Raw genomic sequence first — 27,869 nt, 5'->3', positions numbered from 1 at the left:
CCCTGATCATGTGACCCCTGACTCCTCCCCTCCTGTGACATCATCACAGGTCCTGTGCGCACAGAGCAGCCGTATATGTGGAGTGTGGCTCTGCAGGACAGGTGGAGGTCTTTGCTGGAGGCTCCATTATTCTCTATGTGGAGTGCGGCTCTGCGGGTGGAGGTCTGTGCTGGAGGCTCCATTATTCTCTTTGTGGAGTGGGGGTGGAGGTCGGTGCTGGAGATTCCTCGTTACTGAGTGTGGGGGACATTAACCCCTTCAGTCAGGGCCGGCTCCAGGTTTTTGCGGGCCCCAGGTAAGTCTCGGTGCTCCCCTTTAACACGTGCCACAATTCATGATGCTCAGATAAGAAGTATAAGTATAGTACAATGCCAATGATTTCACTTCTTACATTACATGAGTGATATCTATTGTAAATTCTACAATAGCTCAGAAACCTGACAGTATTGTCCTCTATACAGTATAACGTGCCCCATATAATGCTCCAAACATTAAAAAAAGAAATAAGATCCACCCCTTTCCTCGCTGCACTGATAGATATGAGCCAAATAAGAAACACGGGAACCAAGGAAACATGTTTTGGGCTATGTGCACACGTTCAGGATTTTTCACTTTTTTTTCTCAGTTTTTTGCTATAAAACCCGCGAAAAAAACGCATCCACTAAGCATCCTATTATTAGAATGCAATCCGCAATTTTTGTGCACATGTTGAGTTTTTTTTTCCGCCGTGGAATCGCATTCCGAAAAAAAAAACGCAGCATGTTCATTTCTTGTGCGGAATTGCGGGGGTTCCGCACACATAGGAATGCATTGATCCGCTTACTTTCTGCATGTGGCTATGCCCACCATGGGGAAAGTAAGCGTATCATGTGCGGTTTGTACCCAGGGTGGAGGAGGGGAGACTCTCCTCCAGGCCCTGGGAACCATATAATTATTTAAAAAAAAAAGAATTAAAATAATAAATTGTGATATTCTCACCTTCCGGCGGCCCCCGCAGTCTTCCCGCTCCTCGCGATGCTTCCTGTTAGAAAAAAATGTATCTTAGTGAGGATTGGGAAGAAAAGCAAAAATAGAATTGTTTGGATAAAACAGAACTCATTTAATGTCCATTCAAAAAGAGTGATTACAAAAATGAAGAAAAAGTAAATTATAAGTTCATTGCACACAAATCTTAAGTATTAGATTTAAAAGAAAATGAAAGCAAGCATTGATCTTACATATGGTCTTGTGTGATGATGTGTTCGTCCATGTAGAGAGTCTCAAGGTATCTAACATATGCTGAGAAGAGACGGTTTATATACAAATCCGTCCCATAGACTTTCATGGGTTTCTATTTTCTCCTACATAATATCCATATAAGGTAACCCAGTTCCATGCCAATGGTCTATACCATAAAAGTAGATTCCAGAATATTCCTTATCATTCTATGCATTACCTCATGTTAGGTTGCTTAGTTACACTTGTTTACCGGCTAGAAATAACACTAGACATCCAAATATAGGTTGGGCTTCACAAACACCCTCTAGCTTTTGACATGCAGAGGACAGATGGTCAATGACAAGACCTTCAGAAACTGTATCATACACTTTCCCTATACCCTTGGTTCTTTATTTGATTTCATGTAATTATCCATATGTAAGTGATTATATATATTATTATTGGATTTTACATTCCCCCCTGATTATGATTTGAGAATATCATAATTAACCCTAAAATCTTTCTCTCACCATTCGTATCACATTCATTCTTTATTCTGAAAACCTTGTATTAACATCTGTCTCGAATGTCACCTGAGTTTTGAAAACTAAAATTAGATTAGAGAATTATATTTTTCTTTTCAGCATTTCTCTTAAAATGTCATCTTCCTTTTTCATTTCTGTCTTTATCTTTTTATAAATGTTCTTAATTTGACACATAATAAGTATTTGATATATTATACACAGCAAAACTATAATAAATATAATAACAATCGGATTAGATAATACATTTCCTACTGCCATTTTCGTTGAAGACTGTGACCAACTAGTTACTGATTTTCCTAAATTTTTCCACCAAGATGAGCCTGACATACTTGTCCATTCATGTTCAATATCATTTAAATTACCTTGCTCATGTCTGAATACAATTTCAGCTTCTTTTAATTGTTTTGTTAACAAATTTAACAAACCCTTGTCTTTCTTTATCTCATTTGTCCACATATTCCAAGGAAAATTATTTATTTGGGACAAATTGAACTGTATTGGAAGGATTTTTAGGTTTCTTGAACCTATTAATGTAATATTAATACTTCCTTCCTTCTTTGAGAGAGTTTTCACATTTCCCTCGATACAATATAAACCTATTGTCAGATTTTCAGCATGTACACAAGATGAAAAGTATGCAGAAACAAATTCTTTCTCTGACATAACTTGGAAACAAATCTTATTAGCGCTTACTGGTGTCACCAAGTCATGGATCGTGTGTACATTCTCAACTCTGGCATGACATGAGGTATGATTATTGAAACATGAATGATAAATGACTTTATCCTGTCCAGGGAGACACATTACCTTAGAAACAAAATTTAAACATGAAGAAATGTCTAATTGTTCAGTGTTTGTTCCGTCAAATGCAAAATCTGTGTACTGTAATTGATAATATAGCAATTGTGTGTGACTAACAGGAATTCCCAGAACCGTTATAGGAACTAAGGTTTCTTCTCTTCCCGACACTGGAATCAGTGATGTTCCTACACAAATATCCTGGTCACATCCTAACCACTTATTTACCCACAAATCTGTATGATTTAATGCAAAACTATATTCTGTAGGCAAATTTCTCATTAGTCCTAAAGGAGTAATTCCACTTTGTAAGGCTTGTGCAATCATTTTTAGATTGGTGGAATATTCAATCTGAATTTCTAGACATGTTTTGGCCACTTGAGATTCCTGTTCACTTTCTATTAATGCTAAAGTAGCATCTTGTAGATGTGAGACAGAAGACCCCAATACAGAAGCAGTAGTCAAAACCATTTTCTCAAGAACTTGATTCAAACTTTTCTGAATCTTTACTCCTTTACCTCCGATATACCCAATATTTTCCAAATCTGATTTAAGTGTATGTATGTCCATAGTGTTAATTAGACTTCCTACTGTACCTAATCCCCCCAAAATTCCTTCCAACACTCCCCTCTTACTTCTAACTTGTGTTGGAGTTCTTTTCCCAAACCATTGTTCTATTCCCATTTCCATATTAATGAGATGTGATTGACATTGAATCTCCTTGTAACTGTATAAACCCAGCCTTAGGTCCTGTGGTAGCATGTAATATTATGTCAGTTTGTGTATGAAGTGTAGCTCAATACAGCATTTCACCCCATAACCCATGCAGATGTTTCCAGTAATATCTACTGAATTGTCCGGTATGTCTTCATCTTTAAGGTTTTGTAAACTTGATCCTCTTGGTTTCCTCGAATGTAGAGTTCTTCTGAAAGGTTCATTCACTTCACTAGTGTCTGTTTCACGATGTAAGATGTCTTCTGCGTAGATCACAGTTGAAATAGTACATAGCAGCAGAAATGCGATTCCCATCAGATAGTAACTTTTCCTGGGAACTGTCGTCTTTTCTCGAAGGATTGGTGTTGAATCCCTTCCATCAAGGTCATGGTGTTCCGTATTCCAGCTCTTATTGGAATTCATTTCTTCCTAAAAGAAATGCAGTATCATTATTTTGCAATATACAATTTGCATTGATCAACATGTACCCACACTCTTTGTTGCCTGCGGGTATTTTTAACCACGTTTGATGCTCGTTGCACAAGAATCATAACTTGTCCCATGGTTTCAATGATATCAAAGGGACCTTCCCAGTTACTTTCCCAAGGTCCATTCTTCCTGAAAGTTTTGATCATCACCTGAGCCCCTTTTTTGAATTTAGACTCATATGGTGGCTCCATTCTCTGCATTCTTGATGCAGCATGAGGAAGAATTGTTTTCAAATTTTCCTGCAACAATTGCAACCATTTGGACCTTGCAACAGCATCTTTTTGAGATGTAGACAAAAATGGTTCATGTGGAAAAATCAATGGCATTTTTCTTCCTGTCATTAGTTCAAAAGGAGTGAACTGAGTTGTGGAAGAAGTTGTTCCTCTCACACTCAACAATACAAAAGGTACGGCATCAACCTAAGTATTGCCTTTGTCCAATAGCATCTTGGCAATTCTGGATTTTATTGTCCTATTCATCCTTTCCACAATACCAGCAGACTGTGGATGGTAAGGTACATGGAACTGTTGTTGTACCCCTAGAATAGTACAAACGGCTTGCATGATTTTTCCTGTAAAGTGACTTCCTCGATCAGAGGAGATCATTTTTGGGATCCCCCAAGTACAAAAGACATGATTAACTAATGCTCTAGCTGTAGACAAAGCATCATCTTTTCTGACAGGTAAAATTTCAACCCATTTGGAAAAAACATCTACCACAACCAATGCATACCTGAGACCATTTTTACCTGATGGTAACGGACCAATGTAGTCGATTTGTAATGTAGACCATGGACCATCTGCAGGTGCGGTTCGGAGTAGTGGCGGTTTCTGTCCTTTTGGTCTTGGATTAATTTGGGCACAAATGAGACATGATTGGACAATACTTTGTACTGTCTCTTCCATCTTTTCCCAGTAAAATTTCTCTCTGAGAATGTCTAACAATTTCTGTTGGCCCAAATGACCCAAACTTTCATGATTATATTTTGTGAACTCAGCCTGTAGATGTTTTGGTACAACAGGACGCAACTCCCCGTTTAAGTCATGACACAAAACCCCGTTTTCACAAACAAAGGGAGGTTTTGGATCAACCCGGGAAGCAACAAGAGATGTGTCTTTCTCCTGTTCTTCCGCAAAAGAAGGGATATGCGTGTCCGTTCTTTGAACTGCTAAAAGCTCAATAGTCTCTGGTTGAAACACTTCTTCTCCTGTCAGGGCTGCCTCTTTGGCTAACCTATCTGCAGTAGCATTTCCTACAGATAATTCATCATCAGTTTTTATGGGCTGGTACTTTGACAATAGCAAAACCATTAGGGGTTTTTGATGCTATTTTGAAAATTGTTTTCAGTGTGTCACTATGTACAAGAGTCTTATTTGAAGAATCTACATAGCCTCTTTTTTCCCAAACTGGCAAATAATCTGTCAGTGATCTAACAACATAGGAGCTATCACTGTAGATTACAATGGGACACTGATCATCAGCTTCGTTCAGCTGTAGCACCATTTTTACTGCTTCTAGTTCTGCCCTTTGAGCTGAAAAATGACTTGGTAATTTGTGTTTTACTACCTGTTCTCTTTTAGGATAAAAAATGGAATATCCTGCATAGTAATGTCCATCTGCATAAAATCTGGAACCATCAACAAAAATTGGTTCATCTGTTGCCTCTGCCTTCCGTCTGAAAAGCGATGGACATGGATCCTGAAAAGACTGCAAACAATCATGAGTTTGTCCTTCATATTGCATCAACTGAGGAAGAACATATTTGGCTTTGTAATCTACCTCAATTTGTTTGGGAGACAATGACAATAACCAATGAGCAAATCTCTGATGTGACACACCTGGGATATTATTCTCAAAGAGAAGTTTTAGTGTAGAATGAGGAGTTTGCAAAGTAATTTTGTTGAACCCAACAATGTGTTCAGTTGCTTTGACTGCAAAGTATACACCTACCAGGTGTCTTGCACATGTCTCAAACCCTCTTCAACAGGTGAGAGAAGCTTAGAAAAATAGCCCAAAATTCTCCACTCTTCTCCTTGCAACTGTAGCAGCACAGCAGACACAGAAGTCTCTGATGTGTGCACTTGCAAAGCAAATGGAGCCGTAGGATCTACTGTGGACAAAGCAGGTGCAGTTTGTAAATTCATTTTCAATTGTTCAAATGAGGTTTGTTGTTCATCACCCCAAGGACCAAAATACTCACTGTTTTCATTTTTTAAAAGATCATACAAAGGCCTGGCTTTGTCTGCAAAATTCTCAATGAACTCCCTTGAAAAATTTATAAGACCCCAAAAATGTCGTACTGCCTTGTGTGATGTTGGAACTGGCAAAGAAGCAATTGCATCGATCCATTCCTGCAATGGTTGTCTTTTACCTGGGCTCAACAATACCCCTAAGAATCTGACCTCAGTCTGCAGCAATTTGACCTTTTTTGTGTTCAATTTCAACCCTGCATCATGCAGCAGCTCAAACAACTCTTTCAGAAGTGAAACATGTGACTCCTTATCTTCTGTGGATAGCAAAATATCATCCACATACTGTAAAATACAGTCCGGCCTTGAAAATTTAGACAATACCTTTGCCAATGCCTGATGAAAGATGCTCGGTGACAAATGAGCTCCCTGAGGTAACCTGCAAAACAGGTATTGCTCATCCAAGAAAGTAAAAGCAAACTTGTACTGACAACTCTTTTCAAGAGGTATACTGAAAAAACCATTACTGATGTCTAGTACAGAAAAGTATTTTGCCTTTGCATTCAACCTTGCCATCATGTCATGAGTATCTGCAACAATGGGTGCTACATTGGGAGTATGTTTATTAAACATCCGCAGATCCAATATCATCCGATAAGAACCATCAGATTTCAAAACACACCACAAAGGATTGTTACTTACAGAATTAGCCTTTCGGATGACACCTTGTTTTAACAACTCCTGTATGATCTTTGACATAGACTCAATGGATTCTGGAGGCAATTTATACTGACGCTGAGGTGGGGGATCACGCCCCTCGACATTTACAATTACATCTTTCATGATCCCTACTTCATTCCTGAACTGAGCCCAAAGAGAAGGAAAAAGCTGTACAATTTCTGTCAATACCTCATCACCACCAGTTTCAGGCCACAGATGATCTGTTGACACAACATCATTTAAGCAAATACTTCCAACATGGCTATAATCACTAGGATCAATGACTACAGGTTTACAACCATTAGAATCCTTCCAGATCACCTGATTTCCTAGATCAACAACCCATCCAAATTTCTGCATAAAATCCGTGCCAAGTATATTTTCAGAGTCACGACAATACCAAATGTCAATTCCTGTTTTGAAAGAACTAGGTATTTCCAATATCACATCAGTAACTAAGGTTGCTCTAGTTCCACCTTTTCCACTAAAACCAACAATTGTACAAACTGGTGAATCTGGTTGTAGCTTCAGATCAAGATTTGTGACGCTTAACTGAGCTCCTGTATCAATGAGAAATACAACATTCTGTCCTGCTAGATTTACCTTGACAAATGGTCTTCCACATTCATCTAATGTAACTTGAGTCACAAGTTCCAGTGGATGAGGTGTTGGAATTGTCTGTGATTGTCAGAAGGATGAAGGAGATGGAAGAAGTCCAGTGTCCTTTTTGAGAGCACTCGGCATTCTATTTCTGGACTCAGTCTCCTTAACTGTCATCTCTCGGATCAGTCTGATTAATGGTGCATATGGAGACTGCGTTTGTCTGTTGTCAGTGTGAGTGGGGGCATTAGACTGTAATGGAGGTGCAGAAGGTCTGGTGGATAATTTTGGCATGAGACCATTTTCCCTTCCAAGATTACCTGTCCCTTGTGTACCTGTCTCTGATTCTGCTCTCAAGAATTTTCTGCATTGCCACTTTAAGTGTCCAGGTATACCACAGAAATAACAATGGATATTGTTTCTTTGTGTAGTATTTTTACCTCTTTCTTCTACGTAATCTCTGCTCTTGAATGTTACTGTGGGTCTAGGTTTCAGCTGACTATCCTCTTTTTCATGAATTACTGCTATTTTAGCCTTCACCTGATTTTGCTTCATGGATCTCCTTACTCTGTCGATAAAAACTGTTGCTTCTTGCAATGATGGCTGAGTACTAGCCATTTGTTCTGAGGCAGGATCCAAATATTTGAACTTTTTCACAAAAAATCTGATCATGGATGTTGGTTCCTGATTAGGCCCAATTTCCATCACCATTCTATAGGCCTGCTCAAATTTTACCAAAAATACAAATGGATCCTCATTAATATTAGTTTTTAATTGTTCCAAAATTTCAGCATTCGGAGTGGCCTCTCCTGTGATGTAAGAATTTAATTGCCTAAGTCTGTCCTCTCTTGTACTATGTGTCAATTCATGATTCTCATTTAATCTGGGTGTGGTCTGTAACCTTCTTCCCATATGTGAGGGTAACCATACTTTGAAAATCTTGTTTTTCTGTTCATCATTAAGATTGTATTTGTCTGTGTTTGATTCAAAAATGTCTGCATTGTAAAAGGCATCCATCTTGTCATTGAATTTTGGAATGTCTTTTGCAATTTTCATTAACTGATCGTGTATTTTTAGATTAATGCGTGCAGCTCTGTCATGGAATTTTTTCCGTTGCAATTCTTCTGCATGTAAATCTACCGATTCATCTAATTCTTGTGTGTCAGGTATAAATGATGCGGCAGCATTGTCTTCTTGGTCTTTTGATCGTGTAACAACAGAAGCTTTTTTAATATCTTGTCTCAATTTGGACAATAATTCTGTTCTGGTATCAATTTGATCTTCCAATTGTTCAATATGTTCAGACAATATCAAACAATTTGGACAGTCAAAGTAATCTCCATCAGCTTCTTGTGTGACACCTTGTATGTCAGTATGATCAATGTCTTGTGTAATAGTACATATTTGTGTCTGTGTTTCAGTTTTATCAAAAACTAAATTATTGTACACTCGGACCATGTGCATTACATTCTGCAGCTTCCTTTGTAACTTTTTTACAGAAAAAAACCTCTTATCAATTTTAAGATTCTCTGCTTCACATTGGTTATACAGACTAGACCATAATTGTGCATTTGTATGGCTATGAACAAACTGAAACTGTATATTACTCTTCTTAGAGTATTCATGGATAAACTCCATTTCTCTTACCTATGGAAATTCTTTTCCTCCTGGATTGGTCCAATAGTCAATGGAAGATCCTCTGTCTTTATGGATCCTTCAGAGCTCCGTATATGGGACTTGTATCACGTATCCTCACTTCTGTGTGTAGGTTCAGTCTGACTTTTGTAACACGATATAGTAGAATTTCTGTGCCTTTTAACAACTCAAAACAGGTGTTTTAGCAACCTCCCCCCTGAAAAGGCTGAAATTCCTCACAGAAAAGACAAAAAATCAGATCTGGCTAAGGCTCGCCAAAATGTTAGAAAAAAATGTATCTTAGTGAGGATTGGGAAGAAAAGCAAAAATAGAATTGTTTGGATAAAACAGAACTCATTTAATGTCCATTCAAAAAGAGTGATTACAAAAATGAAGAAAAAGTAAATTATAAGTTCATTGCACACAAATCTTAAGTATTAGATTTAAAAGAAAATGAAAGCAAGCATTGATCTTACATATGGTCTTGTGTGATGATGTGTTCGTCCATGTAGAGAGTCTCAAGGTATGAGGACTCTAACATATGCTGAGAAGAGACGGTTTATATACAAATCCGTCCCATAGACTTTCATGGGTTTCTATTTTCTCCTACATAATATCCATATAAGGTAACCCAGTTCCATGCCAATGGTCTATACCATAAAAGTAGATTCCAGAATATTCCTTATCATTCTATGCATTACCTCATGTTAGGTTGCTTAGTTACACTTGTTTACCGGCTAGAAATAACGCTAGACATCCAAATATAGGTTGGGCTTCACAAACACCCTCTAGCTTTTGACATGCAGAGGACAGATGGTCAATGACAAGACCTTCAGAAACTGTATCATACACTTTCCCTATACCCTTGGTTCTTTATTTGATTTCATGTAATTATCCATATGTAAGTGATTATATATATTATTATTGGATTTTACACTTCCGTTTCCAGTGATGCTTTGCGACAATGACCTGTGATGACATAGCAGTCTCGCGAGACCGCTACGTCATCTGAGGTCATTGCCGCTAGGCATTATTGGGACCGGAGCATTGCGAGGAGCGGGAAGACTGCCAGGGACACCGGAAGGTGAGAATCTCATGATTTTATATTATTATTATTATACGTTCTATCTTTATACTATTGATGCTGCATATCCTGGCTCTTGGAGACGCATATAATAATTGCACCCATCTTATAAATCTCTCACCAAAACCCATAGCCTTCATGACCACCCACAAATACCGCCACTCCACACTATCAAATGCCTTAGCGGCGTCTAAGGACACCACAACCCTCCGACCCATATTGTCTGCCTTTACCTGCATATTAAGAAATAATCGTCTAAGATTACATGCGGCAGAACTATTGGGCATAAAACCGGACTAATCCTGGTGTATTAGTGTCGTTATCACCTTGTTAAGATGATTGGCCAACATTTTGGCCAAATTTGGTTAATAACGAGATTGGACGATAAGAAGCCGGATCCTTACCCTGTTTTGGTATCACTACAATTATTGCCTCACGCATGGACCGCGGCAACTCCTCCTCCACCAGACCAGCACCATACACCTCCAACAAAGCGAAAAGCAATACCACTTTATATTTTTTATACACCTCCCCCAGAATCCACCCCTGGGGCTTTATCATTAGGCATAGACAGCTTCGGACTGGCCCACCGGGATACCGGTGAAATGCCCGGTGGGAACTGACCCAGAGAGGAGGAGGAGGAAGAAAAAAAAAAAGACGCGGGCCCTTTAAATCTTTGGGTGTCGCCACGACCAGGGCCCCCCCCCCATGCCAGCGCTGGCATTGAGCCCCCCTTCTAATACTCACCTCTCCTGGTTCCTGCGGCAGCTTCAGCGTCTTCAGCGCCCTCTGACTCTGCGACGTCTCAGGGCAGAGGGTGCGATGACGTCATCACTGCGTGCTCAGCCTCTCTGTCCTGAGCGTTGCAGAGCCGGAGAGACGCTGAGTGCACCGGACCTGCGCTGGGAACGGGAGAGGTGAGGATTTTACTTTTTTTTTTTTGTCTGACTCAGACAGACTGGTGGTAATATGCTGGACACACTGGGGCAATGCTGGACACACTGGGACAGATTGCTGGACACACTATCTGGGGGTAATGCTGGACACACTGGGGCAATGCTGGACACTGGGGCAGATTGTTGGACACACTGGGGGCAGTGCTGGACATACTGGGGCAGATTGCTGGACACGGGGCAGATTGCTGGACACAAACACAGAGCCGAGAATAGAAAAAAAGCGGCACTCACCATACATCAGCTCCATTATGGTATTGTGCGTCCTGGTGCCATTCACTCAAGTTTGTTCTGAAGATTGCTGGACACACTGGGGGCAATGCTGGACACACTGGGGACAATGCTGGACACACTGGGGGCAATGCTGGACACACTGGGGGCAATGCTGGACACACTGGGGGCAATATGCTGGACACACTAGGGCAGATTGCTGGACACACTGGGGGTAATATGCTGGACACATTGGGGCAGATTGCTGGACAACCTGGGGGTAATATGTTGGACACACTGGGGGCAATGCTGGACATACTGGGGCAGATTGCTGGACACACTGTCTGGGGGAAAATCTGGACACACTGGGGCAATATGCTGGACAAACTGGGGAAGATTGCTGGACACACTGTCTGGGGGCAATGCTGGACATACTGGGGCAGATTGCTGGATATACTGGGGCAATATGCTGGACACACTGGGGGTAATATGCTGGACACACTGGGGGTAATATGCTGGACACACTGGGGGTAATATGCTGGACACACTGGGGGTAATATGCTGGACACACTGGGGCAGATTGCCGGACACACTGGGGCAGATTGCTGGACACACTGTCCGGGGGCAATACTGGACACACTGGGGCAATATGCTTGACATACTGGGGCAGATTGCTGGACACTGGGGTAATATGCTGGACATACTGGGGCAGATTGCTGGACACTGGGGTAATATGCTGGACATACTGGGGCAGGTTGCTGGACACACTAGGGGTAATATGCTGGACACACTGGGGAAGATTGCTGGACACACTGTCTGGGGGCAATGCTGGACATACTGGGGCAGATTGCTGGACACTGTCTGGGGGCAATGCTGGACATACTGGGGGTAATATGCTGGACACACTGGGGGTAATATGCTGGACACACTGGGGGTAATATGCTGGACACACTGGGGCAGATTGCCGGACACACTGGGGCAGATTGCTGGACACACTGTCCGGGGGCAATACTGGACACACTGGGGCAATATGCTTGACATACTGGGGCAGATTGCTGGACACTGGGGCAATATGCTGGACATACTGGGGCAGGTTGCTGGACACACTGGGGGTAATATGCTGGACACACTAGGGGTAATATGCTGGACACACTGGGGCAGGACTGGAAGCATGGGCAGAATGTAGATACGGGGCATGATTGGAGACACGGGGCAGAATGAAAGACATGGGGCAGGTTTTTTTTTTTTTGGGAAGCCCCAAAGAGAATGAATGGAGCTGCGGTCAGACATCCCACCTGCCGCTGCATTTTAAAATAGTGATAAAAGTGTCCTTTCAGGGATAAAACTTCCCCATTCTTCCGATCGGTGCAGTTTCTAATGTAAACTACCGTAATTATACACCCCAGTTATTGGGGCACACGGTAGATGTGCAGCAGCCGCCAGTGTTTTACAGCCGATGCTCCACTATAATGACACATATTTGCATATAGCTGTAGGGTGGGCCCCTAGAGTCCATTCCTCTGGTGGGCCCCAGACACCCCAGTCCGACGCTGGGCATAGAGGCCAGTGCGGCGTCATGCTCCTCCAAATTAAACAGCTCTTCAAGAAGACCCTGATCAACTGCAGAAAGTCTAGGAAGCTGAACCTCTGTCAAAAAACCATCCACCTCCTCCATCGTTGGTGGCCAAATATGTTCCTAGAGCCCTAGTAGAAGATGAAGATGTCGTCCTCATCATGAAGGAGTTATTTCTCCTGTCACATGTAATGAATATCTCCTGCAGTATTGCTAATGCCGATTCCAGTGTCGGTAAATGAGGCGAGAATTAGCGTTATGGAAGATGAGTCTATGAGGAACGTATTCAGCTGCCGACTCCGAGGGAGAAACTGCTTGTTGTCTGTGGCCTAAATATATAGGTTTTATTAGGAGATGTAAAGAAGGAAACTAAATACTGTAAAATAATAAAACTAATGTTTCCCTTATTATCTCCAGTAATTGTATTATTACACAGGATTTTTATGATATTACATCGGCTCTTCTTCTCATTCAGGTCTCTACAATATCGGATCCTCTCAGTGAAGATCTTCTAAATAAGAGAACTTTCCTGATTTATCCATCAAAGATTGATATGGACAGAGACAAGATGGCGGAGAGGATATTACACCTCACCCTAGAGATCCTCTTCCGGCTTACTGGAGAGGTGAGAGATTCTGATGACGTCACATTACATCATTCTTATCTATGGGAATAACAGATGGACAGAACTGGAGAGGTGAGGACTCTGGAAATGTCTGTAGTGAGATTTATTAATGTGTCTCTCCATAACCAGGATTACACGGTAGTGAGGAAGACCGCTAGTGAGCGCTGTCAGGACCCTGTGTCTGAGGGATGGGGAAGACCCCCGAGCCCAATCACAAGGCCTCCACCTCACCCCCTGATAAATGAGGACATCAATGACCAGAAGATCCTAGAACTCACCTACAAGATGATTGAGCTGCTGACTGGAGAGGTGACACTGCTGGGAATGCTGGGACATTATACAGTAACGCTATGAAGGGATCGGGGGGATGACGGTATCATTGTATGTGTCAGGTTCCTATAAGGTGTCAGGATGTCGCTGTCTATTTCTCCATGGAGGAGTGGGAGTATTTAGAACGACACAAAGATCTGTACAAGGAAATCATGATGGAGGTTCCTCAGCCCCTCACATCACCAGGTAATAGACAGGACTAAATACACACGGCCTATAATTATCTGTATGTAAAGAATGAATTCAGTCCCTGTATGTGTTTCCTCCAGATCTATCCAGTAAAAGGACAACACTAGAGAGATGTCCTCATCCTCTTCTTCCACAGGACTGTAAACAAGAAGATCTCTATGTTCCTCAGGATCATCAGGTAGATGGAGAGAAGGTGTCATGAGATCTCCCCTATGATGTGTAGACGGCTGTGAAGGTCTTGTGCTCAGTCTTGTTTTGTCCCCCAGTATTATATGTTTTATACTTGTGTAATGAGAACGGTGGAGATGGCAGGATTAGAGCTGATCATAGATGTGATTTCTCATCTGTCTGTGACTTTTACAATCTTTGTTTCAGGGTGAAGATCTGACCCATATTAATACTACAGAGACATATGTGAGGGGTGATGAGTGGTGTAAAGAGGAGATTCCTACAGATAACCACCCAGGTGAGTAGTGACCACTAAATGCAGAGTAGTCACAGATTCCTATCAGTCACCAGCTGTGGCTGCTTTATCAGTGGTGTAGTGTGGCCGTATCACAATCATGGGATCACCATCTTGCCTCTAGACCACAACATTCTCCTCCACCTTGCGGCGTAGCTAGGGTTTTGGTTCGGGGGGAGGGAAGCTTCTGAGTGGGCCCCTAAGCAGGTAACCTTGATTACAGCTGGGTGGCGCACCCTAATAGTGGAGGAGAAACTCAGCAGATGACCGTGCTGTTGCTGAAAGTAATCTCTATATAAAGACCAGCACTGATATTACCGCCATATGGTCATTGGTCGATACCAGTCCAACAGGACATATAAGAGATCACCGCACAGTTATAGATGGTGACTTACTGCTGACATTCTTTCTAATGAATCGTTCATTTTTCCATCTGACCCAGACCGACATGACAGCTACTTCCAGCCAGGACTCGGTTGCAAAGATTACATCACAAATACATTTCATGTCTCATATTTTCAGCACTGTCCCCAATGGGACTATTGCCAACCTGCACAAACTCCTCATCCTGCCGATACCCCAATGCTGAGGCGCTGCTTCCATATGTGTCCCTATTACTGCACCTTTTGTGTGGTTCTGTGCCCTCTAAATTCTAAAGCAACCCTCTATAATATAGTAATGCCGGGTGCAAGTGCCCTAGAAAACAGTGCCCACTTTACATTTAATAATGTCCCGAGTCTCCCCCCTTTAAAGCTCCCCTCTACACAATATGATGCTCTTATACAGTCTAATGCCCCCTCACTACATATATATACTGATCTCTTAGTATCCCCCAAACTGTTTGATAGCTCTAACACTTATCTCAACACTGTATGATGGCCCCCTAGATAGCCTCCATATAGTATAACGCACCAGACAATCCTCAATATAGTGTAATGCACTCCCCATAGGCCTCCATTTTATATAAATGCACTCCCCATAGGCAGACTTTATAGTATAATGCAGCCCCTAATATAATGCACCCCCATAGGCAGCCTCTATAGTGTAATACAGCCCCTAATATAATGCACCCCAATAGGAAGCCTCTATAGTGTAATGCAACCCCTAATATAATTCAAACCCGTAGGAAGCCACTATAGTATAATGCAGTCCCTAATGTAATGCACCCCCATAGACAGCCTCTATAGTGTAATGCAGCTCCATAGACTGCCTGTATAGAATAATGCATCCCTGTAATCAGCCAGTATAGTATAATGCACCCCATAGGCAGCCTGTATAGTATATTGCACACCCATAGGCAACCTGTATAGTATAATGCACCCGATAGGCAGCCTGTATACTGTAATTGCACCCCCATGCCTATGGGAATGCAATATACTATACAGGCTTCCTATGGATGGGGGTGCAATATACTATACAGGCTGCCTATGGATGGTGTGCAATATACTATATTGCAGCCCCTACAGTATAATACACCCCCCATAGGCAGACTCTATAACATGTTGCACCCCCATAAAAATAAATCCAATACTCACCTCTCAGCCTCCTGGTTCCTCCGCTGCTCTGAGAGCCTGCACGTCTCCGGACTGCAGATGTCGAGTGGTGACGTCATCGCAACCCCCTGTCAGCTCCTTCTCTCATCAATGCAGTCAGCTGTATCAGAATCTAGCCGACACAGCTGAACCTGCGATGAAGAGCGGGGGTCCCACTGCTGGCATCGGGCCCCCCACCGCCTGCTCAGGGGTCGCATAGCAGCCGGGCGGCAGAGCAGGGAAATAGATTCTCCCTGCTCTGCCGCAGAATGTAATTGTATCAGCGTGTGCAGGTACAGTAGCATAGCTCCGGGTGGGCCCCCTCAGAGCCCGGGGCGATGGCCCCCTCTGCCCCCACTTGCCAGTAGCTGAGCTACTGCCTCCACCCAAAACTGTTCAAATGACTTTTGGAAATTGAAAGCCTTTTTCTATGGAACTTACATCCTGAGATTAATAGACTCTGACCGTTACCTGCCCAAATCTGTAGACTACAAAGCCAAATGACAGCGTACGTAGAATATGCTGACAAGTTAGAAAATTACTGGTGCACACCAGCAGCAGAGAGCAGATGCAGCCTAAGCACACTGTTTAAGGGGTAAAGCGCTGGAGCACAGCCCATAAAGTCCACTTCACAGGACCACTCGAGCATTTCTCAGCATGAGGTGACATATTGAGTAAGACCGGAGATCGGTCGAATAGTCGTTCATACGTTTTTCTCTTCTCTACGAATATTGTGTGTGACCACATAAATAAATTTCCTTTTTTACATCACCTTACGGATAGAGTGTGCGGTGAATTCTCTTAATTTGGACTTAGGGTCTCAAGGGCCCATTCCACCAGCACCTTACATTTGGACAGAGTGCAGGCCAATTTATTGTATCTAATATTGATACCTGGCGGCTACCTGCAGTACAAGCCTAACTCCACCATTAGGAGCGCTAGTGAAAACCAGGTAGCTGCTTAGCCGTGCGCCTCCTGGGTAAATTCTGCTCGTGGCACAGTGGGTCCATGATTTTGTTCAGGACATGGACCCTGTTAATCCCAATTATTATTATTATTATTATTATTATTATTATTATTATTATTATTATTATTCATTTATATAGCACCATTAATTCCATGGTGCTGTATATGCGAAAGGGGTTACATACAGAGTTATAGATATAGTTTACAGTAAACAAATTTACAATGACAGACTGGTACAGAGGGGAGAGGACCCTGTCCTTGTGGACTTACATTCTACAGGATAATGGGGAAGAGACAGAAGGTCAGGGGTGCAGCAGCTATGGTGGTGGTGAGGCGGAAGCTCGGGTGGTTGGTGAGGCAGCCAAATGGTTATTGCAGGCTGTAGGCTTTCCTAAAGAGATGGGTTTTCAGGTTCCATCTGAAGAATCCGAGGGTGGTGGATAATCAGATGTTTTGAGGCGTGGAATACGAGAGGATGGGGGATATTCAGGAGAAATCTTGGAGGCGGTTGTGTGAGGAACGAATAAGTGTGGAGGAGAGTAGGAGGTCTTGGGAGGATCGAAGATTACGTGAGGGAAGATATTGGGAGATTAGTTCAGAGATATAGGGAGGGGACAGGTTGTGGATGGCTTTGTAGATCAGTGTTAGTAGTTTGAACTGGATTCGTTGGGGAATTGGGAGCCAGTGGAGGGATTTGCAGAGGGGACAAGCAGGGGAGTAGCGAGGAGAGAAGTGGATTAGCCAGGCAGCAGAGTTGAGGACAGACTGGAGTGGTGCAAGAGAGTTAGTGGGGAGGCCATAGAGGAGGCTGTTGCAGTATTCTAAGTAATCCCAATTCCTCTTCTCACTCGGAGTTATACAAAGATGTTTGCCAGCAAGATCAGCGGACAATGAATACCCGTTTGAGAAGGAGTAGATGACGTCAGGGTTTCCAAAGAGCAGCATCTATGGCCGTGACTTATGCACTTGGAGCTAATCCTAGTCTCCTCTGCCATGTTACGACTAGAATACTGAGAAGTGCCGTGGGTTTCTAAACCAGTGTAAGCTGCACTATTAACTATTTTCCCATCGGTTTCCCTCTGATCGTACTAAAGTGGGATTCCTAATGTTCCACCTAGCAGGAAAGGCCCTGGCGTGGCTCTACCTCTTGTGGAAGAGAGGGGACCCTGTGACATTGGATCTGCAGGCCTTCCTGGTGGCCATCTGTAAGGTCTTCAATGAGCCTGGCCGTGTATCTTCTGCTGCAGCTTCCCTTCTCAGACTGCATGAGGGAGTTCTGTCTGAATGGCCACTATGCTGTATAGTTCCGCTCCTTGTCTTTCTAACTTGTTTGGAACAATGAAGCTTTGGAAGCTGCCTTCTAGGAGAGTTTGTTCAGAAGGAATAAGGAACAATTAGCTGGTTGAGACATTCCTGCTACTATAGATGATCTGATATCCCTGGCAATCTGGATTGACCTCCGGCTCCAGTAACAGACCAGAGAGGTGACGTGTGAGAGGAAACTGTTGTCTGGCTTTGTCCTTTCAGAGACTGCTAGTTCCCCAGCCTTCTAAAACAGCTATCTTCTCTGAACCTGTGCAGTTTGATGATGTTAGAGCAGCAGCTGGAACACCGTTGTGCCAAGCGTTTGTGCTAGTTCTGCGGTAGCGCTGAACATTTCATTAGTTTTTGTCCTGGGAAGTCTGAAAACCCCCAAATCCTAAGACCTGTAGGAGAGGCTTCCCTATGTGAGAGTAATACCTCTCCACCGTTGAATCTGACTGTATCTGTATCATGTGGAGGCTCCCAGTTCATTGACACAGCCTACCTCTACTCCAAGTCTTTGGGAAATTTCTTGCAGCAGTATGTGGTAGTTTCGTATCAGATTCCTATTCATCACCTCCAGACTTCTTTGATGGTGTCATCCGTCAAAGAAAAGGCTGTATCCGAAGTCATTCAAGTAGTTACTTGTCAAGTAGAACTCCAGGTAGGAATGTTGCATATGGAGAAGATCGCTTTCTATGTGCTTTCTGGTCTATTTCATCCACTTCTCTACCTTCGCTATGAACTCATGAGCCCATTTTATACTGGAGATCCAGTGAGGTCCTTCGTTGGGAACAGTCAATTCACAAGAAGTGTCTGGTCCTTGGTTGAGCGCTGACTTCACCGATGAGAAGGAAGCGGAGACGTTACCTCCACACAGACCCGGCGATTGTTCCATAGACCTGCTCCCTTGATCCTCATCGCCTCGAGGATGTATGCTCATGGCGACTGGTTTGAAAATGGACCCAGAGAGGGTCTCTTCAATTCTCAATTGGCCGGCTGACCATAACGTCAAGGCTGATGTGCTTTTCAGGTCTTTTCTATCCACAGACCAGGAGGAAGAACCACAACTTGTCTTCGATCCTTCCAACATAGTGGCTTGTCATGCTGGGTAAGGAGACACCTTGCAATTCAATAATCCTGATACTACACCTGCTTCAGTCTGCTCTAAGGATGTCTTGGTGGTAAGCAGCATCCTGTCCTTGAAGAATGTGAGAGGTGAAACCATTTTACTAGTGGAATTGAGAGAACATTGCACTGAAGAGAGTTCATGGGAATTCAAGAAGAATATGCATGCCACACTTCTGCGGAGATTCCTTGCGGACTTAAAATAAAAGGGGGCATAAAGAGGGGGTACTAGAATGCCATTCACTGCGTGGTCTCCCATCTCCTGGCAGGGACACGGACATACTCAGTGCCCCAACCGCTTGTGTTTGTTCCCTGCTGTGGCTTTCTGCTTTTCTGGGCCTGCGCATGCTGCACATGTCTCCTGGCGCTGCACCTAGTGTATGCACTCCTCATTTTGGGGGGGGCAGCACGCAGTTCAGAAATCCTCCAGCCAATGGCTGGGAGGAATCAGATATATAAGGCACCATCCCCAGTAGGTAGGTGCCAGAACAACCCCTGTAGTTTACCTACTTAGTGTGTTTGTGCAACTAGTATGTTGCCAGGTCCCTGTCCTTGAGTCCTGTATTGTCAGAACTTGAAACTGTTCCTGAAATCCATGTTGTCCAAATCAGAACCCATTCCTGAAACCCGTGTTGTCTGAACCTGGACCCATTCTTGAAAGCCTTGTCTGAACCAGAACCTGTTTCTGAAACCTGTGTTGTCTAAACTAGCATCGGTGTCAGTCCTGGCTAGTGTTCCAGAATCCGCACTGTCTGAACCAGGATCAGTATCCGTCCTTTCTGATGATCCAGAATCCATACCAGCTCTGATATCTGCTCTACCAGTATCTGAATCCTGTGCTATCACTGACTCTTAGTCTGTGTCCGTGACTGCGATCCTGACCGTTGGGATCAGCTACTGCAGTATCGGGTACTGCCCAGCAGTGGTACCTGGCAGCAACTTGCAGTGCAAGTCTAACTCCACTATCAGGACCTCTAGTGAAAACAAGGCAACCACTTAGCCACGCCACTCTTGGGTAAGCCCGGTTCGTGGCACATTGGGTCCATAATTCATGTGTGTGACAGCCTTCTTAGTGTTTATTGTAAATCTTGCATCTTTAGAAAATTGTTTAGCTCACTCATCTGATTGCAACCATTGCTAAAATGTCTCGTTTTTTGGGGGGCACTGCTTATTCTCTGCATTTAGGAAATCTTTTTTCTATTTTCATAGGCTGTTACAGAGAGTGCACTTTGCACCTTCTGTACATATATTGGTTACCAATCTGTGATATTAGGATTGTCATATAATTTTTGTACGGTATAAATTGAATCTATTTATTATGATATTGGGTACCATATCACTTATGTTATAATATGTTGGACAGGATCCATGCTCCCTACCCCTTTTTCCCATATTTCTCTTCTTGGGCATAATCTTTGTTTGGTGGTTTTAAATGTTTTTAAAATTTATTGTGTGTAGTGAAATGACATTGGATAAATACAATTTGTTAATTTTCTCTGTTGATCACTGCGTATGTGCATGTCTTCCTTGTTCTTTTTGGTACTTCCAAAAGGGGAAGGTGTCACGATAATGTAAAAATTGTCATATTGTGAGTTTAGTTTCAGAAAGTTTCATGGTTTTAGGCACGCTGTGGGCCTTTCCGACCCCCCCCCCCCCTTCTCACTCTGCCTGCTGCCTATGTGTGTAATTCAAAACCCTCACTAGAATCACTAAAGTTTTATGGCTTAGCTGCAAATGCCAGACTCTGTGAAAACTACTCATTTTCTCCTCCCAACCAATACCAGCCAAAACTGGTATAGGAACCATGCACTTCTTTGTTCTATTAACGTGATATATAGGGGCACTGATCCGGGCTGGGGATATAAGAATTATATATTCCGAATGCCCATCAATAGATCTCACTCACTGAAAGCGCTTGAAGCTAAACACAATGAGTGCAAACTTTGGGTTTCTTCATAAGCGGTTCAGGTAATTGCTCCATGTTTACACTTAAAAGAATCGCCCCGACATGGTACACCTCGTGATCCTGGTGAATTTCTTATACGAGGTTCCTACAGCCAGATATGCGGAAAAATATTTTTCATATTCTAAGTGATGTCACCACAGGGTGAGTGCCTGGGTTTTGGGCTAGGAATAACTGTGTGAAGCAGGAGTTTGTGTCTTTTGTCCGGGGTCCAGCTGCTATACAGATGCGACATGCATCTTGATGTATCTGATGAGCACTTGGGCAAACAGGAGATGAAATGATCTGAACGACCTGTAAGTGTTCTTTTCAATTTTAATCCCATTTTCTTTGTAAGTGTATTGTACACATGATTTGTCTTTATAATATCTTTGTATATACTTTTGTAAACACTGCCTACCTTTTTTTTTCTTTTTTTTGGAGTAAAATGTATAATTTATTAACTTGTCTCTCCATGCTCTAAATGAACTGTCTCGTCCTCTGAAGTTAGTTACACTACTGATTTGAGTTGGCCCCGAACACATTAAACCTTAGGAGATCGGAGCTGGTGGCAGAATACTTTGTTCTGTGCATTTGGGAGGCTTTGTAGCGACGGCGGCGTTGATAATTATTGTTCCTGCCTGAGTGGGAGTAGTTATATTGCCCTTGCTGCAGCATGCCCAATTGCCAGTACATAGCAGGCAGCCTTTCTGGCTACTAATTACCTTAGGTGCAGTACCCTGACTGATCTGAGGGTAAGGGGGGCGCCAGAGAGCTGCAAATTCCAAATCGGAAGTGGGATATAGATAAATCCCTTTCAGAAGGAACCAGGGGCAACCAAACAACCCCGGTTCGTGACAAATTGGTGTGAGTGGTGGGGATGATAAAGGTCTTCCCCGTGAACCGTGACATAGTGGTGGGATCTGTGACATTGGTGGCAGCACGGTGGGATTCCATGACAAAGCCATGTTGCTTTTCTAGAGCCTTTAAACACCTAATAATGTGTAAACCTCTGTTTTTCTGTTGACATATGATGGACCTGAGTGGGGGCTTGTTTTTTGTGAGAGGAGTAGACATTTGTATTGGTATTATTTTGGCCATCATAACATTGGTGGCTTTTTATTACATATTTTGGAGACAGAATGAACGAACAGTGGAACACCACACTCCACTGGTTGTCATGTCGGACGCTGTTCATACTAGGGCGTTCGACAAACAGCGGTAATTCCGCTTTTGTCCACTATGTGTTCAGTGGCGTCGGCTAGATTTTATCTAGCTGGTTCGGGGTTAATTTAGCTGGTGTTCGGGTTGGAAGCTGGGTCACGCCCACTGCCTTTAAATAGTCCTTCTGAACATTGGGCGTCGCCGATTATAGCTTCTGTCTGGTGCTTGGTTATCTCGGTCTGGAGTGGTGGTCTAGGAGAAGGATTTTCGTATCTGGTGGTGTATTTCCCTTAGTCATATTTTCTCCTTCCTTTATTTGTATTTATTTTGCCCTGTGCATTTATAGTGTATTCCTGTGTGACTGCGGCATGGTGCATATTTTCCTTTATCCTTGTCTGTGCTAACTGTGGGTATTGGTGTGTGGTCTCTTCACTGGGTGGTGGGTTGAGGTTTCAGCCTAGGGTTGAAACAGGAGACAGGGTGAGGATGGAGGCCCAGACATGCACACCATCAGTGTAAACTCTGGGAGAGGGTCAGACAGGGTTTCCCAGAGTTGAGGGAAATCACAGGGGCCTGGGTTAATAGCTCTTGTCCACCTAGATTTCCCGTGACACTGGTTCATCCTATGAAGTTTTCTATTAGACCTTGAACTGTCTTTGTCTTGGTGAATAATTATATATTTTTCCATAACTTGCCATTTTTACAGATAGTTTAAGTAGACATTTTAAAAAATGATAAATTTCAAGGATATTTTATTAAAAAATAATTGTTTTTTTTCTTGGCAGATGACTGCACCAGGAGATCAGAGGGACAGCTGACATCTTCAACTTTTAAATCAGATGATCTTGAAATCCCACAGGATACTATTGAAGTGAATGCCATTACTCCAGATATATCATCATCCCTTCTCAGCAAAGATCTACCATCTGATCCATTGAAACAGATTCTGTCTTCTGATTCATTACTGACTATTAAGGAAAATCAAAATTGCGAAATAATCATTAAAAAACAAATTGCACCTCAAGAAAAGGAGCGATTTTCATGTTCGGAATGTGGAAATACTTTTCCCCTCAAAAAGACTTTTTTTAAACATAAAAAAGTTCACACAGGAAAGAATAGATTTTCTTGTTCCAAGTGTGGGAAATGTTTTAACTGGAAATCAAATCTTGTTAGTCACCAGAGAATTTACACGGGTGAGAAGGCATTTCCATGTTCAGAATGTGGGAAATGTTTTACAAGGAAATCAACTCTTGTTACACATCGGCGAACTCACACAGGAGAAAAAAAACATTTATATTCATGTTCAGAATGTGGGAAACCTTTTACAAGGAAATCAAGTTTTATCAGACATCAAAGAACTCACACAGAGGAAAAGCCTTTTTCATGTTCAGAATGTGGGAAATGTTTTAGAGATAAATCAAGCCTGATCAAACATCTGAGAATTCACACAGGAGATAAGCCTTTTTCATGTTTAGAATGTGGGAAACGTTTTAAGCAGAAATCACATGTTGTTATACACCAAAGAACCCACACAGGGGAGAAGCCTTTTCCATGTTCAGAATGTGGGAAATGTTTTAAATGGAAAACAAATCTTGATAGCCACCAGAGAACCCACAGACAGGAAAAGCCTTTTTCATGTTCAGAATGTGAGAAATGTTTTAACCGGAAAGAACATCTTTATAAACACCAGAGAGCCCACAAAGGGGAGAAGCCCTTTTCATGTTCAGAATGTGGGAAATGTTTTACAGAGAAATCAACTCTAGTTACGCATCAGAGAACTCACACAGGGGAAAAGTCATTTTCATGTTCAGAATGTGGGAAATATTTTGCAAGGAAATCAACTCTTCTTATACATCAGAGAACTCACACAGGGGAGAAGCCATTTTCATGTTCAGAATGTGGGAAATGTTTTACAGAGAAATCAACTCTAGTTACACATCACAGAACTCACACAGGGGAGAAGCCATTTTCATGTTCAGAATGTGGGAAAAGTTTTACAAGTAAACCCAATCTTATCGCACATCAGAGAAGTCACACTGGGGAGAAGCTTTTTTCATGTTCTGAGTGTGGGAAATGTTTTACAGATAAATCCAATCTTAACGCACATCAGAGAACTCATACTGGGGAGAAGTCTTTTTCATGTTCAGAATGTGAGAAATGTTTTAACTGTAAATCGCATCTTGATAACCACCAGAGAACCCACACAGGAGAGAAGCCTTTTTCATGTTCCGAATGTGGGAAATGTTTTACAGAGAAATCAAATCTTATCGCACATCAGAAAACTCACATTAAGAAGAAACTCATAACCAGTAGTAGTCCTCATGCAAAATAAATATGATCCAGCGCCGTGCTGGATACATATCTTACATGGCACATAATTGATCAAAAAACGGTAACTTTCCACACCGAGGGTGAGTTACAAGGTTTTATCTAGGCCACGCCAGTTTGGTGGGGTGGGTCTACCCAACCTCAGAAACTATTGCAGGGCGGCCATATTAGTTTGCCTCTTGGACTAGAAATATAAAATTAAATTTAAAAAATGGGTAGAGTTGGAACAAGAATGGTCCGATTTGCCTCTTCATTATCTTCAGTGGATCCCAAAGCAATATGCTCTTCAACGGGGGAGATATTCCTTCCTAACCTCAGTGGTTATGAGGGCATGGCACTGCAGTGGTGTGAAGGGGTCCGCTCCTCCTGGGGCCAGCCTTCTTACACCTATTTTTTGCAACCCAGCATTTCTTCCGGGCATTCACAGGAAAGCCTTCATGGGATGGAAATACGAGGATGACATACGGGTTGGTGATATCTTACAGCGTGGCGAGATTCCCACCCTCTGTTCCCTTCAAACCCAATCTCCCTCCACTAAACTTCTATGGTGGGAGGCTCGTTTCCCTGACCTGTTTACCTGAATACACCTGTCTATTCTACAGTCGATTACTATGCTACTCTTCCTTTCTTTTCGTGTTCTCATTTTATATTTCTTTTCTTGAGCCCCGCCTACTTGGGCTCCCCCCTCTATTTCCTCTTCTTTCTATCTCCCCCCTGGGTGAGCTGTTCACCTTCCACCAGCTCGGTGTGATAGGTCTGTACCATGATTTATCAGTTACTTTTATAATGATACTATTTGCGTGCATGTCTCGCTCTAGGGGACATGGGCGAACTGATTTTAGGTATGCTTTATTTTATTCACGTTAATGAAAGTCCTCGCCTGTTGTGGGGGCAAGGAGTTATTGCTTATATGTTAAAGATACCGTAGTCATTCTAGAGGGTTTACTCCCTCTAATTTTTTTTTTCTTTCTCTTTTATGTAAGATTTATGCAAGGTTTGTGAAAGAGTGTTTTTTTTGTGTTACTCTTCTCGAATTGTATGTTATAAGAAAAAGTACTTTGATCATTGACGTAGTTTTCAACTACTGTTTTTCTTGTAAAATTCTCTTCTCTTTAATAAAATTATATTTAACCATAAAAAACGGTAACTTTCCTTACCAACAGTCACCCTATTACACCAGTTTTCTATATATTACCAAAGATCCACAAATCTCTTCATGACCCTCCTGGGTCGTGTTTTGGCGGACCGTCGGCACAAAAAAAGTTACACGTAACTTTTTTTGCGTGTCGTGTCTGCCATTTTCGACTGCGCATGCTCGGCCAAAACTCCGCCCCCTCCTCCCCGGACATTACAATGGGGCAGCGGAAGCGTCGTAAGACTGCTTCCGATGTCCACGTCGGGCATTACTTTCACAACACGAATCGGCACGTCAGGCTGACGCATAGCGACGGCCCTGTGCCAACGCTAGTGTGAAAGAAGCCTAACTTTTTCCTATCTTCTCTATTGGGCTAAATCCTATACTTTCCCTTTATCTACTTGACACATTAACATCTGTACATTACATTATAAAATATATCAAACATACATGACATTCCACAGTATCACATATCAAATATATCAGCTTTGCAGGGAATTGGGCAAGGAGTGTGAGGCTTGAACTAGCCTCCACACCCCCTTATAATAATAATAATTTTATTTATATAGCGCCAACATATTCCGCAGCACTTTACAAATTATAGAGGGGACTTGTACGGACAATAGACATTCTAGCATAACAAAAATCACAGTTCAAAATAGATACCAGGAGGAATGAGGGCCCTGCTCGCAAGCTTACAAACTATGAGGAAAAGGGGAGACACGAGAGGTGGATGGTAACAATTGCTTTAGTTATTCGGACCAGCCATAGTGTAAGGCTCGGGTGTTCATGTAAAGCTGCATGAACCAGTTAACTGCCTAAGTATGTAACAGTACAGACACAGAGGGCTATTAACTGCATAAAGTGTATGAGAACATGATACGAGGAACCTGATTATGGGGTTTTTTTATGATAGGCCACACAGGGATCGTTAGGTTAATGCGTTGAGGCGGTAGGCCAATCTGAACAAATGAGTTTTTAGGGCACGCTTAAAACTGTGGGGATTGGGGATTAATTGTATTAACCTAGGTAGTGCATTCCAAAGAATCGGCGCAGCACGTGTAAAGTCTTGGAGACGGGAGTGGGAGGTTCTGAATATTGAGGATGCTAACCTGAGGTCATTAGCGGAACGGAGGGCACGGGTAGGGTGGTAGACTGAGACCAGAGAGGAGATGTAGGGTGGTGCTGAGCCATGGAGTGCTTTGTGGATGAGGGTAGTAGTTTTGTACTGGATTCTGGAGTGGATGGGTAGCCAATGTAATGACTGGCACAAGGTAGAGGCATCGGTGTAACGGTTGGTGAGGAATATGATTCTGGCTGCAGCATTCAGGACAGATTGGAGCGGGGAGAGTTTGGTAAGAGGAAGGCCGATTAGTAGAGCGTTACAATAGTCCAGACGAGAATGAATAAGTGAGACAGTAAGAGTTTTTGCAGAGTCGAAAGTAAGAAAAGGGCGAATTCTAGAAATGTTTTTGAGATGCAGATAAGAAGAGCGAGCCAGTGATCGGATGTGGGGGGTGAATGAAAGCTCGGAATCAAGGATGACCCCAAGGCAGCGGGCATGTTGCTTGGGAGTAATAGTGGAACCGCACACGGAGATGGCAATGTCAGGCAAAGGTAGGTTAGTAGAGGGAGAGAACACGAGGAGTTCAGTTTTTGACAGGTTCAGTTTCAGATAGAGGGAGGACATGATGTTAGAGACAGCGGTAAGACAATCACTGGTGTTTTCTAAAAAGGTCGGCGTGATAACAGGAGAAGAGGTGTATAATTGGGTGACGTCAGCATAGAGATGGTACTGGAAACCAAATCTACTGATTGTCCAATAGGGGCAGCATAAAAAGAGAAGAGGAGGGGGCCTAGGACTGATCCTTGAGGAACCCCAACAGTAAGGGGAAGGTGAGAGGAGGAGGAACCAGCAAAAGATACAGTGAAGCATCGGTCAGAGAGATAGGAGGAGAACCAAGAGAGAACGGTGTCCTGGAGGCCGATGGAGCGGAGCATAGTGAGGAGGAGCTGATGATCCACAGTATCGAATGCTGCGGAGAGATCCAAGAGAAT

At 42.8% G+C, this 27,869-nt stretch overlaps 3 protein-coding genes across 3 annotated transcripts in view; 2 read left to right on the top strand and 1 right to left on the bottom strand.

Moving 5' to 3' along the window:
- LOC143767994 (uncharacterized) overlaps positions 1–27,869 on the top strand; it is a 688,384-nt gene that overhangs the window by 29,077 nt on the left and 631,438 nt on the right. The window lies entirely within an intron of this gene.
- LOC143768031 (oocyte zinc finger protein XlCOF8.4-like) overlaps positions 1–27,869 on the bottom strand; it is a 408,467-nt gene that overhangs the window by 203,651 nt on the left and 176,947 nt on the right. The gene's annotated exons all lie outside the window — the stretch shown is intronic.
- LOC143768003 (uncharacterized) lies at positions 62–25,923 on the top strand. Its single transcript, XM_077256623.1, has 7 exons — positions 62–295; positions 13,183–13,332; positions 13,462–13,641; positions 13,725–13,848; positions 13,932–14,029; positions 14,227–14,317; positions 23,134–25,923. Exons 2-7 carry the CDS (start codon positions 13,261–13,263, stop codon positions 24,678–24,680), a joined length of 2,112 nt encoding a protein of 703 aa, XP_077112738.1. The 5' UTR covers positions 62–295; positions 13,183–13,260; the 3' UTR covers positions 24,681–25,923.

The sequence above is a fragment of the Ranitomeya variabilis genome, chromosome 4 (genome assembly GCF_051348905.1).
Source record: "Ranitomeya variabilis isolate aRanVar5 chromosome 4, aRanVar5.hap1, whole genome shotgun sequence".
In the NCBI taxonomy this organism is placed as follows: Eukaryota; Metazoa; Chordata; class Amphibia; order Anura; family Dendrobatidae; genus Ranitomeya; species Ranitomeya variabilis.
Note: the sequence above shows the minus strand (reverse complement) of the source record. Positions and strands in the feature narration are given on the sequence as shown.

Bases quoted from the DNA above. Each gene is read 5' to 3' on its own strand.
- LOC143768003 (XM_077256623.1), top strand. From the start codon at position 13,261: ATGGACAGAGACAAGATGGCGGAGAGGATATTACACCTCACCCTAGAG. The intron at 14,030-14,226 runs GTAGATGGAGAG...TCTTTGTTTCAG, and splicing joins ATGTTCCTCAGGATCATCAG to GGTGAAGATCTGACCCATAT. The intron at 14,318-23,133 runs GTGAGTAGTGAC...TTTTCTTGGCAG, and splicing joins TCCTACAGATAACCACCCAG to ATGACTGCACCAGGAGATCA.